Here is a 16032-nt window from a genome sequence, read left to right as displayed (position 1 = left end):
GTGCGCCGCTGCGAGTGTTAGGTGGTGTGGGGGCTACCGAACACTCGCATGGTTTGCTATGTGATGGACTCCGAGAAAATGGCTGTCGGGGGCGGCACATGCACAAATGGAGATCTCGGCACCAAGATCTCGGCAGATGAGATCTCAGCTCCAAGATCTCCATCTGCGCATGCCTCACCCCCGGCAGCCATTTTCTCGGAGTCCATCACATAGCAAACCATGTAAGTGCGGGGGCTCTGGGCTGTCACAAAATGTCGGCGGAGCCCTCACACCACCGAACACCTGCAGCGGCGCACATCTGAACACCCCCTCATCTCAGCCTGCGGCCTGCAGCAACACTCCACTCTTGCCTCCTCCAGCAACGACCCTAGGACCCCGCTTCACCTCAGCAATAAGACACATGGATTATAAGAAGCACCATCATTTTATTAAAAAAACTTTTGTTTCCTATTTTTCTCCTCAAAATTTGGGGTGCGTCTTATAATCCGCAAAATACGGTGATCATAATTAGCTGAAGCCGCTGATTGGCTTCGGCGGTCACGTGAAATGGTTTAAACCATGAAACCAGCAAGAAACACAAGGCTCAAAGAAGCCGATGTAACCCCTTCACGACCTCCGCCGTACTATTTCTGCGGAGGTTGGATCCCCTGCTTTGATGTGGGCTCCGGCGCTGAGCTCACTTCAAAGCTGGGACATGACAGTTGTTTTGAACAGTTGACATGTGCGCGCAATAGTGGCGGGTGAAATCACGATTCAACCGCCGCTATTAACAAGCTAAATGCCGCTGTCAAATGCTGACAGCAGCATTTAACCGGCGCTTCCTGCCGTGCGGCCGGAAATGAGCGCATTGCCGACTCCGTCACATGATCGGGGGTCAGTGATGCGTCGGCATAGCAACCTGAGGTCTCCTTGAGACCTCTATGGTTGCTAATGCCGGATTGCTGTGAGCACCACCCTTGGTGCTATTAGCAAGCCTGCAATTCAGCTACATAGGAGCGATCTGATGATCGCTGCTATGTAGCAGAGCTGATCAGGCTATTGAAGCATGGCAAAAATATAAAAAAAAGTTTAAAAAAATATGAAAAAAAAGAAAAAAAATATGAAAGTTTAAATCACCCCCCTTTCGCCCCATTCAAAATAAAACAATTTAAAAAAAATCAAACCTACACATTTTTGGTATCGCCGCGTTCAGAATCGTCCGATCTATCAATAAAAAAAAGCATTAACCTGATCCCTAAACAGCCTTGTGAGAAAAAAATTTGAAACGCCAGAATTACGTTTTTTTGGTCACCGCGACATTGCATTAAAATGTAATAACGGGCGATCAAAAGAACGTATCTGCACCAAAATGGTATCATTAAAAACGCCAGCTCGGTACGCAAAAAAAAAAGCCCTCACCTGACCCCACATCACAAAAAATGGAGACGCTACGGGTATTGGAAAATTGTGCTTTTTTTTCAGCAAAGTTTGGAATTTTTTTTCACCACTTAGATAAAACGTAACCTAGACATGTTTGGTGTCTATGAACTCGTAATTACCAGGAGAATCAAAATGGCAGGTCAGTTTTAGCATTTAGTGAACCTAGCAAAAAAGCCAAACAAAAAACAATTGTGGGATTGCACTTTTTTTACAATTTCACCGCACTTGGAATTTTTTTCCCATTTTCTAATACACGACATGGCAAAACCAATGATGTCGTTGAAGAGTGCCACATGTCCTACAAAAAACAAGCACTTACATGGCCATATTGACGGAAAAATAAAAAAGTTATGGCTCTGGGAAGGAGAGGAGTGAAAAACGAGAACGCAAAAACGGAAAAGAGCAAGGTCGTGAAGGGGTTAAAGGGGTAGTCAGGGGCTTTAACAATAGGACAGGTCATCAATGTCTGCGACACATAACACTCCCTCCGATTAACTGACTAACTGTTCCTGGTGTCAGCCAAAACTGCTCAGTTACAGAGCTGCACAGCACAGCTCCACCAAGTATATAGTGGCCGCGGCCGGTACTGCACATCCACCACCTATTCAAATCTTTTTAAGGGTGCGTGTCCACTGTGCGGATTACATCCGGATTAGCTGCAGCTTGAACGCTGTGTACAACCGTAGTGTACAATCCGCAGCGTCCAGATGTTACAACATAGAGGAGGGGATTTTATGAAATCCTGTCTCCACTATACGTGCGCACACGCACCCGGCGGCCCTGCGTTTCCGCCTTTTTAGAATGCAGCATGTCCATTTACCTTGTGGCGCCGCAGGGTAAATCACAGGGCTCTATGTGTGGGGTGCGGAGATTCCGGATGTGTGTAATGAACACATCCGGAATCACCGCGCGAATAGAAGGGGGCGGCGCTTTGGGCGAAGCGAGTTTTCCGCTCCGTCCAAAGCGCCGGCAATCCGGAACGTGGAACCTTACCCTAATCCTCAGTTCTTACAGCTCGTATGGGCTGACCGTCATATGTGCAAGGTCTCACGGTGAGGTACTGACACAATCACAACCATCTGCTACATTTTTTATCGCTGTTTCTCTAAACCTTGTCATTTGCCATCCATTTCTAATGTCCCCGTATATAAGCGTCATCGACAGCGCGTTTCACAATCCCGTGGAGGTCATGTAATAATGGAGAGAACATAAAGCGCATCCTACTATGGTGGAACAAGGATCCCATCTCTCCAGCCTCTAACTATTTAATCTTTTCATCTCCATGTCACTTATACCAGTCGATTTTCAGTTTTGGATCTTCTGTTCATCCAACCGACTAAAGTGGTTTTCCATGGACAAATATTGATTGATGACCTATGAGACCGGTGAAGGTCCAACTCTTGCCACCTCCATCGCCAGCATGAAGATATTATGATGTTTGTGCCTGCAGCCTCTTCAATGCCCTACCTGCACGTCGTCTACCTAATGTTATAATTTCCAATTTATCGACCATTGTTCCATTGAAGTGAATGGGAAAATGAAGCAATATCCAGCACAGTCCCTACTAAGTAGACGGCATAGAGGTAGACTGAAGATGGCCGCCTTTAAGCAGGTGATCGGGGTTGTTGATGTTTTCATTGTGTGTTTTTAGGATCCGCGTCACTCTAAAGGTTACTTTTTGGATTTCCATCCGACCATAATAAATGTAAATGCTTTTGTACTTGATTTTGTAGTAACACCGGGGTAAACTAACGTTAAGTGATTCGTTATTTCTTTCACGAGGTAATTAGAATAAGTGATGACCTCATTACAAAAATACAGAGCTGTTATTAAGAAGCTCTCATCTATCAGGCATTATTGCAGGATATTCTAAATTACAAATTTGCTTTCCCTCATCTGTAAGAACAAATTATTAAACATCATCATTTTTACTGTAATGTGGAGAATAAGTGTCTATTTATATGATGTATTCAGTATTCAGGCCCTGGTTTATGTAATTACTTTTTTACATTTATATTTAGTCAAACTTCTTGAATTCAATATTAACAGAAGCAGCGAAAGCCAATATCCTGGACTATCGGTTGGTCGTAAAAAATAGAATTACCTTGTAAAGGTTGAAAATGTAAATATATACACTACTCAAAAAATAAAAGGAACGCTTAAACAACGCAATGTAACTCCAAATCAATCATAGTTCTGTGAAATCAACCTGTCCAGTTATGAAGCAACACTGTGAATCAATTTCTCCTGCTGTTGTGCAAATGGAACAGACAACAGGTAGAAATGATAGGCAATTGGCAAGAAAACCCCTATAAAGGAGTGGTTCTGCAGGGGGTGAACACAGACCATTTCTCTGTTTTCATCTTTTTTGGCTGTTTTGGTCACTTCGGCATTTTGTCATTGCACTCATCACTATAGGTACTGTACAGTAGCATGAGGCGGCGTTTACAACCAATAGAAGTTGCTCAGGTAGTGCAGTTCATCCAGGATGGCACATCAATGCGAGCTGTGGCAAAAAAGGTGGCTGTGTCTGTCAGCACAGTGTCCAGAACATGGAGCAGATACCAGGAGATGGGCCAGTACACCAGGAGACGTGGAGGGGGCTGTTGGAGGGCAACAACCCAGCAGCAGGATAGCTACCTCCTCTTTTGTGCAAGGAGGAACATGAGGAGAAGTGCCGGAGTACTGGAAAATGACCTCCAGCAGGCCACTAACATCCATGTGTCTGTTCAAACTGTCAGAAACAGACTCCATGAGAGTGGTATGAGGGCCCAACATCCACAACTGGGTCTTGTGATTTCACTCTAACACTGTGCAGCGCAACTGGCATTTGCCAGAAAACACCAAGGTTGGCAGATTTGCCATTGGTGGCCTGTGCTCTTTACAGATGAGAGCAGGTTCACATTGAGCACATGTGACATGACAGAGTCTGGAGACACCGTGGAGAATGTTCTTTTGCCTGCAACATCCTACAGCATGACCGGACTGGCAGTAGGTCAGCAATGGTGTGGGGTGGCATTTCTTTGGAGAGCCGCACAGCCCTCCATATGCTAGCCAGAGGTATCCTCACTGACATTAGGTACCGGGATGCAAGGTGGATTGCTGCTGAGGGGAAAGAGAAAAAAAACTCTTTAAATCTTCAGCTTAGCGAGTGTGAGCGAGCTCAGTGTGACCTGAGCGTAAGTGTGAACGGCGGTATGTGTGACTTGAGATTCAGTGACTTTGGATTCAGGGAGTTTCCAAGGGAGGAATTACTGAATTGCTATCTGTGTTTTATTGATACTTTGCATTTATTTTTTAACTTTTCTGTCTGGTGCAATCCCGATTAGGAAATGTGCTCCACGATTGTTAATGCCATCCAGTGCACATCTTGCCACATGTATGCAGTCCTTGAGCAGCCGATCGAGGGTGCATACTGCTGTGCGAGATGTGAGTACGTTGCGCATTTGGAAACCCAGATACTGGATCTAAATGTGCAGCTGGCAACACTGAGATCCATAGACAATATGGAGAGGAGTCTTCTGCTCACTGAGCAGACGCTCAATGGGACAGATGAGGGGGGGGGGGATGGTAGGATTGAGTTGCAGGACGGTGAAGTAGCAAGCTGGGTGACAGTTAGAAGGCCGGGTAGAGGGAAGAGTGCCAGGGAGGCTAGTCCTGATCTGGAACACCCCAATAAGTTTGCTAAGTTGGCAGATGAGGGGGGTGCCAGTACAGGGGTAGCACTGCAGCAGCCAAGCATGTCCTCTGAAAGCCGGGGGAGTGACTCCTCCAGTAAGGAGGGAAATAGGAGAGCAGGGCAGGTCAGACAGGTGCTGGTAGTGGGCGACTCAATTATTAGGGGAACAGATAGGGCAATCTGTCACAAAGACAGGGATCGTCGAACGGTGTGCTGCCTACCTGGCGCTCGAGTCCGACACATCGTGGACAGATTACTGGGAGGGGCTGGTGAGGACCCAGCGGTCATGGTGCACATTGGCACAAATGACAAAGTTAGAGGTAGGTGGAATGTCCTTAAAGATGATTTCAGGGAATTAGGCCGCAAGCTGAAAGCAAGGACCTCCTACGTGGTATTTTCCAAAATACTGCCTGTACCACATGCCACAACAGAGAGGCAACGGGAGATTAGGGAGGGTAATAAGTGGCTCAAGAATTGGTGTAGGAAGGAAGGGTTTGGGTTCCTGCAGAACTGGGCTGACTTCTCAGTTGGCTACAGGTTCTACGATAGGGACGGGCTGCACCTCAATGGGGAAGATGCAGCTGTGCTGGGGGAGAGAATGGCTAGAAGGTTGGAGGAGTGTTTAAACTAGGGATTGGGGGGGAGGGTATTCATTTTATATGAACTCGAGCGTGGGAAAATATTCTGAAAAGTTCCCAGGCTCGAGTTCATATGAGGACATCCAGCAGAGGGCGCATCACCGCAACTGAAGGTAACTACAGGTCATTGACCTACATTCCATTCATTTCCCGGGGTTTTACAGCCATGAGCACAGCTGCATTAGCAGAGCTCCTGGGTGTAAAATTATTTAACCCCTTCAGATGGATTTACAGCGTGGGACGAGACTGATCATAGGAAGGTATGGGATATTGTTGTTTTTTTATTTTACCTTTTTTACAGAGCGAGGGTCTTCAGGTGGATTACCAGGATAATACAATATTACAAAAACCTGTGTCTTTATATCATTAAAAGACTTGATAATAATGTGTGTGTGTTTTTTAACCATTTCATACAATTGGATTAATAATGGATAGGTGTCATAATTGACGCCTCTCCATTATTAATCTGGTTTAATGTCACCTTACAATAGCAAGGTGACATTAACCCTTCATTACCCCATATCCCACCACTACACAGGAGTGGGAAGAGAGTGGCCAAGTGCCAGAATAGGCGTATCTTTCAGATGTGCCTTTTCTGGGGTGGCTGGGGGCAGATGTTTTTAGACAGGGGGGGCCAATAACCGTGGACCCTCTCCAGGCTATTAATATCTGCCCTCAGTCACCGGCTTTACCATTCTGGTGGAGAAAATTGCGGGGGAGCCCACGCCTATTTTTTCCGTGATTTAACCCTTAAATTTAATAGCTAGAGCGCCCAAATTTTGCACATACACACTACTAACATTAGCAGTGTGGAATATGCAAAAAAAAAAAAAGGATATGAGATGGTTTACTGTATGTAAACCATGTCTAATATCATGTCGGGTTTGGAAAGGAGAAAGCAGAAGCCGGCAATTGAATTACTGGCTTTTAAGCTATCTAGCGCTGCATTAAATATAAATATATATATATAGGTGTCTCCCTGACATATATATATGTATATATACCTATTCTATGTGTATATATCTACTCTAATCTAACCTGTCAGTGTGATTTTACTGTACACTGCGCTGAATTACCGGCTTTTCAAAGGACACCGGTGCGTAAAAATTGGACAGCACTCGCATGGTGCGAGTGCTGTGCATTTTTTTTCTCGCACCCATTGACTTGCATTGGCGAGTCTCGTCCGAGAATCGCAGCAATACGCAGCATGCTGCGATTTTTTTCTCAGTCCGATTTCGGCTGAGAAAAAAAATCGCAAATGGAATGTCACCTATTAAATCACCTATTAAATAACATTGGTCCGAGTGCAATCCGATTTTTTATCGGATTGCACTCGTACGTTTTCCTCGCAAGTGGAAAAGAGGCCTAATTCTAAAACTCTGGGCAAAACCGTCAATGAAAAAGATCTGGGTGTATGGGTGGATGACAAACTCATATTCAGTGGCCAGTGTCAGGCAGCTGCTACTAAGGCAAATAAAATAATGGGATGCATTAAAAGAGGCATAGATGCTCATGAGGAGAACATAATTTTACCTTTATACAAGTCACTAGTTCGACCACACTTAGAATACTGTGCACAGTTCTGGTCTCCGGTGTATAAGAAAGACATAGCTGAACTAGAGCGGGTGCAGAGAAGAGCGACCAAGGTTATTAGAGGACTGGGGGGTCTGCAATACCAAGATAGGTTATTACACTTGGAGCTATTTAGTTTGGAAAAACAAAGACTAAGGGGTGATCTTATGTTAATGTATAAATATATGAGGGGACAGTACAAAGAGCTTTCTGATGATCTTTGTAATCACAGACCTGAGACAGGGACAAGGGGGCATCCTCTACGTCTGGAGGAAAGAAGGTTTAGGCATAATAACAAACGCGGGTTCTTTACTGTAAGAGCAGTGAGACTATGGAACTCTCTGGCGTATGATGTTGTAATGAGTGATTCATTACCAGTGGCGTAACTACAAAGTGAGGGGCCCCGATGCAAACTTTCAAATGGCCCCGCCGCGCCAAAATATTTCCCACCGAAATTCACATTTTCCCTATTCATTTTGCACACTACAGTTTTGTTGCAATGTTGTATAGTCTGACCTAATGCTGCCCTGTATAGCTGAGAAAAATGATTTTATAACTAACATGTCCCTAATTCCAAGCGCACTCCCGGCGTTTGAAATCTGTGTGCTGTTTCTTCCTGGTATGACGCTGCAGTGCGTCATTTCCGGACCTGTGCAGTGTGGGAGTGTATTGGGTGTACTGGTTGGCTCTGGAGCATGCGCACTGCACATTCTGATGCTGGCGAGTAAACGCAATACTCCCCCACAGTGCACATGCTGGGCTCTTCCCACAGCCGTGTACCATTCTTCCCAACTCGGAAATTTACAGCCTGTACACACACGGCTTCGCTCCGAGAACCCCGTACACACACGGCTCTGCTCCGTACACCTTGCACACACGGCTTCGCTCCGAGAACCCCGTACACACACGGCTCTGCTCCGTACACCTTGTACACACACGGCTCTGCTCCTTACACCTTGTACACACGCGGCTCTGCTCCTTACATCTTGTACACATGCGGCTCTGCTCCTTACACCTTGTACACACGCGGCTCTGCCCCTTACACCTTGTACACATGCGGCTCTGCTCCTTACACCTTGTACACACGCGGCTGTGCTCCTTACACCTTGTACACACGCGGCTCTGCCCCTTACACCTTGTACACACGCGGCTCTGCTCCTTACACCTTGTACACACGCGGCTCTGCCCCTTACACCTTGTACACACGCGGCTCTGCCCCTTACACCTTGTACACACGCGGCTCTGCCCCTTACACCTTGTACACACGCGGCTCTGCTCCTTACACCTTGTACACACGCGGCTCTGCTCCTTACACCTTGTACACACGCGGCTCTGCTCCTTACACCTTGTACACACGCGGCTCTGCCCCTTACACCTTGTACACACGCGGCTCTGCTCCTTACACCTTGTACACACGCGGCTCTGCCCCTTACACCTTGTACACACGCGGCTCTGCTCCTTACACCTTGTACACACGCGGCTCTGCCCCTTACACCTTGTACACACGCGGCTCTGCCCCTTACACCTTGTACACACGCGGCTCTGCCCCTTACACCTTGTACACACGCGGCTCTGCTCCTTACATCTGCGGATCTGCTCCGTACACCTCACACACACAGCTCAGCTTCGTACACTCCATACACACGCTTCTCCGCTCCGTCCACCCCGTACACACGCGGCTCCGCTCCATACACCCCATACATTCACGACTCCGCTCACCTCTTTCACCCTCGGCTCAGCTTTGTACACCTCGTACACACCTGACTCTGCTCTGTACACCTCGTACACATTGCTCCACTACACACATACAAGGCTCCGCTCTGTACACCTTGTACACACACGGCTCTGTTATATCCACACTGTAAACCCCTCCTGACCCCACACATAAACATCCCCTCATTCAGCACCATGACAATCAAGCACAGCAAAGTCCTGCATACACTGAGGCCACTGATCATGTGACCCATAACTCCTCCCCTCCTGTGACCTCATCACAGGTCCTGTGCGCACAGAACGTGTGTGTGTGTGTGTGTGTGTGTCAGGTGTAAGCAGCACATCAGCACTTTACAGTCGCGACTGCACTTCACGCACCAGCTGCTGCCTTCCATCTCTGTCAAGCTTCAGTGACACGCCCAGCCCTTCTGCTAGGTCACATGTCCTTCACGGACACGCCCACTCGCCGCACACTGCTGGAAGTCTGGGGAAGCTGGCCATTGTGGGCGTGGACAGCAGGGTGCGTGCGTGACTTGTCTGCTTAGTTTCCCCTGCTACTGCTACTTGTTTGCTGGACTGGGCGGGCCCCTAAACTGGGCGGGCCCCTAAACACTCCGGGCCCAGTCGCAGCTGCGACCCCTGCAACCGCAGTTGTTACGCCCTTGTTCATTACTTAAATTTAAGAGGGGACTGGATGCCTTTCTTGAAAAGTATAATGTTACAGGTTATATATACTAGATTCCTTGATAGGGTGTTGATCCAGGGAACTAGTCTGATTCCCTTATGTGGAGTCGGGAAGGAATTTTTTTCCCCAATGTGGAGCTTACTCTTTGCCACATGGTTTTTTTTTTTGCCTTCCTCTGGATCAACATGTTAGGGCATGTTAGGTTAGGCTATGGGTTGAACTAGATGGACTTAAAGTCTTCCTTCAACCTTAATAACTATGTTACTATGTTACTATGTTTTGCCGCATCATCAACATCATCCCCAGGCATTGTAGGGAGGTCATACAGGCTTGTGGAGGCCACACACACTACTGAGCATCATTTCCTTGTCTTTAGGCATTTCCACTGAAGTTAGATCACCCTGTTATTTGATTTTCCACTTTGATTTCGAGCATCATTCCAAATCCAGACCTCCATGGGACACTAAAGTGAAACTGTCATCAGGTTTGGCCGATAAGAGATATGGCCAGCACTCTTCAGGGCTGATATACAGCATTCTATAATGCTGTCTATCAGCCCCCAACCCGACCTGTAAGAGAAGAAAGATAACTTTTATTATACTCACCTGCGGGCGGTCCGGTCCGATGGGCGCCGCTGGTCTTGGTTCAGTGCCTGCCTTCTTCTTATGATGCCGCCCTCCTTGCTATCTATTTTTAAACTTGTTTTATCATATTTTATTTCATTTTTACTCTTAAGGTACTGTCACACTAGACGATATCGCTAGCGATCCGTGACGTTGCAGCGTCCTCGCTAGCGATATCGTCCAGTGTGACAGGCAGCAGCGATCAGGCCCCTGCTGGGAGATCGCTGGTCGGGGAAGAAAGTCCAGAACTTTATTTCGTCGCTGGACTCCCCGCAGACATCGCTGAATCGGCGTGTGTGACACCGATTCAGCGATGTCTTTGCTGGTAACCAGGGTAAACATCGGGTAACTAAGCGCAGGGCCGCGCTTAGTAACCCGATGTTTACCCTGGTTACCATCCTAAAAGTAAAAAAACAAACACTACATACTTACCTACCGCTGTCTGTCCTCCAGCGCTGTGCTCTGCTCTCCTCCTGCTCTGGCTGTGAGCGTCGGTCAGCTGGAAAGCACAGCGGTGACGTCACCGCTCTGCTTTCTGGCTGCCCGGCGCTCACAGCCAGACCAGAGAAGCAGAGCGCCGAGGACAGACAGCGGTAGGTAAGTATGTAGCGTTTGTTTTTTTACTTTTTAGGATGGTAACCAGGGTAAACATCGGGTTACTAAGCGCGGCCCTGCGCTTAGTTACCCGATGTTTACCCTGGTTACCGGGGACCTCGGGATCGTTGGTCGCTGGAGAGCTGTCTGTGTGACAGCTCTCCAGCGACCAAACAGCGACGCTGCAGCGATCCGGATCGTTGTCGGTATCGCTGCAGCGTCGCTATGTGTGACGGTACCTTAACTCACTCAGGATCACTGACAGCACCTGCCAGGTCAGGACGTTAGTATGCGGGAACTATCACCTCACCATGATGTGCAGCTTCATCAAGAAGTTGGGAATATCTGAACTTTTTTATTTTATTTTTTAAGGTGAAATGTAAGAATAACGTATGAGCCCCCAGAGGCATAAGTTGAAGCTCCTGGTCCCCCCACCCGCCCACCATCTATAATACTGGTCTCTTCCCATCTGACACATTTCAGCTTTTGTCATTTGCTCCATAGTAATTCACTGCTACTAATATCAGGACCAGTGACTTGTTCTAGTCTATTGCTGAGGAGGAACTGACATCGGTAACTGTGGGGAAACCCTAGAACTGCGGATATCGCCAAGAAACCTGATTGAGGCTTGTAGCCGAATACAATATTCAAGTCTCCAGCCCCGGACAGGTGTTCTGCTCTGCTCCACTCTGTTCTGATGAAAGATGAAAATATGTAAATGAAAATCTTCATCCAGAGTTATCAAACGGTCGAACTATTCCTGAGGAATTAAATTCAAAACAGATGGGATGAGCAAGATGCGCTGAAATGCAAAAAACAACTAAATCACTCTAGCCTTGCTACATAACAGTAATTAGCCATTGTTTATTACAGCATGACTGGTGCCGGGACGTGCCAAGCTGGGTGTGTAAGAAGGGTTAACCGAATAGATACCGGAGACCAAACAGAACGGAGAATCACAGATATTGAGCATATGACAGGATGACGGACATATAGATAGATAGATGAATAGATAGATAATAATAGATAGCAGATAGATGATAGATAGATAAAAGATAGATGATAGAATAGATGGATGATAAATAGATAATTGATAGATAATAGATAAAAAGAGGGATAGATGGTGGGAAATTGGTATAGATAGATAAATTATTATTATTATTATTATTATTGTACATTTTTATAGCGCCATTTATTCCATGGCACTTTACATGCGGAAAAGCAGCAAATATAGACAAATACAACTAAACATGAGCAAAAAACAAGGCACACAGGTACATAAGGAGGGAGGACCCTGCCCGCGAGGGCTCACAGGGGTATAAACAATAAATATTGCAGAAAAGATGATCAGTCTTCCATTCTCTGCCACACTATTCAGCAAAGACAATTATTTATGTTTCACAGAAGAAATTCTGAGTCTAATTAAGATATAAAAGGTCAGTCCTGCCAAGAAAACACGGAAATGGACGTCTAAACTACAGATAATTATCACAAACTTAGGAAAGTTTGCACCCACTTGATTGCATGTGCTGTTCCATTTTTTAGATAGATAGATAGATAGATAGATAGATAGATAGATAGATAGATAGATAGATAGATAGATAGATAGATAGATAGATAGATAGATAGGGCCAGGCAAGGCCCTAGGAGACAAGGCCAGGAGAGGTATGTCAGTGACTGGAAGAATGATATCATCAGCTCACAGAAACTGACCATGTACCGGAGCCTACAGAGAGACTACAGACTGGCCCCCTATCTGGAGAAACTCCCGGACCCCAGAGACCGCCAGATCCTGAGCCGATATAGACTCAGCGCCCACAGTCTGGCCATCGAATGTGGCCGACACAGGCAGAGCTACAAGCCCAGGGAGGAAAGACTGTGCCAACACTGTGATCAGGAGGCCATAGAGGACGAAACCCACTTCCTGCTACACTGCTCCAAATACTCAGCAGTGAGGGACACTCACTTCAGGAGACTCTCACATCTCTTCCCAGACTTCATCACCATGAAGGAGGAAGAGAAAACATATATCTTGCTGGGAGAAGAAGAGAGAGCGGTGGAGATAGCAGCGCGGTATGTGAGCGAATGTCATAGACTACGAGAAAGAGAACTATGATGCCATGGACTATAGCCCCCAACCTGGACCTGCCCCATCCACCTCCCCTATGCCATGGACTATAGCCCCCACAATGGACCTGCCCCATCCACCTCCCCTATGCCATGGACTATAGCCCCCACAATGGATCTGCCCCATCCACCTCCCCTATGCCATGGACTATAGCCCCCACAATGGATCTGCCCCATCCATCTCCCCTATGCCATGGACTATAGCCCCCACCCTGGATCTGCCCCATCCACCTCCCCCCACAGCTCCTACCCAACATCCCCTCAGTCCCTATCCCTATTGCCTCTATACACTTGCTTTGGCAAAACTGATGTGTATTTGGTCCTGCCAATAAAGCTTCTTTGAATCTTGAATCTAGATAGATAGATAGATAGATAGATAATAGATAGATAGATATGGGATAGATAGATAGATAATAGATAGATAGATAGATAGATAGATAGATAATAGATAGATGATAGACAGATAATAGATAGATAGATAGATAGATAGATAGATGGATATATAGATGATAGATAATAGACAGATAGATGATAGATAGATAATAGATTGGTAGATAGATAGATAGATAGATAGATAGATTGATAGATAGATAGATAATAGATAGATTGATTGATAGAGAGATAATAGATAGATAGATAATAGATAGATAGATGATAGATTGATAGATAGATAGATTCATAGATAGATTGATAGATAGATAATAGATAGTCATATCTTGATATTAGTGCACAGTCCATTACCCGATCTATTTACTATAGAACGTATTCTCCGCATCTACAGTATTATTTCGCCCTTATGTCGCATATACTAATTTTTACTGTTCAGTAAAGAGGAGTCAGAAAGTGAACAGAGGGGAGCTCTCCCCCCGGCCGCAGCCTTATGAGCACCATCAGCGTCGTGCAATCACTATTTTTGGCAGCAGGTATATAGTAGGAAACCCTGCAATGACACAAGCCAGGGCAATCTGCAGCTATAGACTCTAGGTCCGCCAGGGTCAAGGAACCTTATGGGGTCAGTAATGGCATCAGGCGCACACAACATGTCCTGTGGATAATTTTGATGGGAAAATCTTTCCGATCACATTTATTCTGTATCTTAACTTGTTAATAAGAAAAAAAAACACAAATAAATGAGCAGAAAGATGTCATAAGTTGTTTCTTGTTAATAAGAATCAAATATGTAATAAATAAATAGGCAATACATAACAATGGAGAGAAAATGCACATAACAGTCATTACCGAGAGCATCTAGAGCCATGAAATTGGCAAACAGATGAAATAAAAGCCGGATTTTATACAAATATCCCAGGGATCCTGTAACTATCGTCACCAAGCCAGCCGGATCGCACGACGAACAATTATGGCAGTAAATACCAAGAATTATAAGTCCGGCTAGAGTCACTTCCAATACCAGAAACCGCTATCCTTGGCTTTAAGTCCCCCCCAAACGTACGGCCATAGTGGTGCAACAGCCTCCACTCACATCACACTAACGATCATAATGGACGCATCATTTTACACTCATTTTCCATTATTATCAAATTCTTAAATCACAATTTCAGTCCTGTAATTTAAAGTTTTTTTTTTAACATTTAATTCCCATCATTCTTTAGTTCCGAATACTGATTTTTTTTTTTCATCTTTTTTTTTTAAGTTTTCATCATTTTTTAACTTTTTTTTTTTTTTTTTTTTTTTTAGGAAGAAGCTTTTTTTTCTTTGTCATTGTCTCCTCCTACGGACAAGGTTCCTTAACCTGTAACGCTGCTCCCTATGGACAAGACTATGAAGTTCAACTAGCGGAAAAAATATTCTGATACCACTGAAATTGCAACAATGCCGCAAAGAAACAGATTACAAAAAAAAATCTATAGCTATGATAGGATTTGCTATCGCGTGCAGAATATACCGTATCTGTTTAGTAGGAAGAAGAGTAAAAGACGACTTACCGGTAGTTTCCACGATACCCTCCAGGATGACGACTATCTCGAACTGCTCCGTTTGCATGGACCGCTGAGAGAGGTCGTAGAAGGGGCTTTTGGCGTCAATCACATGGCAGATCGTGAGAGGGGAAACCAGGAAAAGCTGATCCGCCCCGGTGCTAAATCCTACATCTAGTTCAAGTTGATCGAGAGGGAGAAACTCGCCCTCGGGTGTCTGCCGAGACTGGAGATACAGAAGAGAGAGAAACATTAGCACCCGAGCGACAGTTTTCATGACGAGCTGACATCACACTACATCACTGCGAAAAACTGACATTATCAATTCCATCAGACACAGCCGCACTCCCCGGATTGTGGTTTTGTTTTTCTTCTTCTTATGAACATGGTTAAATGGAATCTACGGCATGTGTTTCCTAACAATAAAGAGGTTTAAAAGGAAAAGTGTTGTCAGAGAATGACCTGTTCTTTACATCAAGGTTTTGTATTAGGTTTGTTCGTTTTTTTATTGTTTGACAATTTTTTTTTTCAATTTTCTGTATTATTATCTACAGTACATGTATATGAAACCACAAAACACAGAAATCTCGTCATTAATTTTTAAACTCACCTCTAGGCCTTATACTATATCTTTAGAGAAGACGGTTCAGTTTCATTATCATCACAGACTAGATTACAGTGAAGACCAAAGGTACCTTCACACATAACGATTTCGTTAACGATATCGTTGCAACGTCACGCTTTTTGTGACGTAGCAACGATCCCGCTAACGATCTCGTTATGTGTGACAGCGACCAACGATCAGGCCCCTGCTGGGAGATCGTTGGTCGCTGGGGAATGATCAGGACCTTTTTTTGGTCGCTGATCACCCGCTGTCATCGCTGGATCGGCGTGTGTGACGCCGATCCAGCGATGTGTTCACTTGTAACCAGGGTAAATATCGGGTTACTAAGCGCAGGGCCGCACTTAGTAACCCGATATTTACCCTGGTTACCATTGTAAAAGTAAAAAAAAAAAAACAGTACATACTCACATTCCGATGTCT

At 45.4% G+C, this 16032-nt stretch overlaps 1 protein-coding gene across 1 annotated transcript in view; it reads right to left on the bottom strand.

The window, feature by feature from the left end:
• Positions 1 to 16032, bottom strand: part of KCNJ3 (potassium inwardly rectifying channel subfamily J member 3) — a 266397-nt gene that overhangs the window by 228328 nt on the left and 22037 nt on the right. The window contains exon 2 of the mRNA XM_069732957.1: positions 14997 to 15213. Within this exon, the coding sequence (XP_069589058.1) occupies positions 14997 to 15213 (217 nt within the window). The remainder of the gene's footprint in view (positions 1 to 14996; positions 15214 to 16032) is intronic.

The sequence above is a fragment of the Ranitomeya imitator genome, chromosome 7 (assembly GCF_032444005.1).
Source record: "Ranitomeya imitator isolate aRanImi1 chromosome 7, aRanImi1.pri, whole genome shotgun sequence".
NCBI classification, from domain to species: domain Eukaryota; kingdom Metazoa; phylum Chordata; class Amphibia; order Anura; family Dendrobatidae; genus Ranitomeya; species Ranitomeya imitator.
The sequence above is the reverse complement of the archived record's forward strand: the minus strand, read 5'-3'. Positions and strand labels throughout refer to the sequence as shown.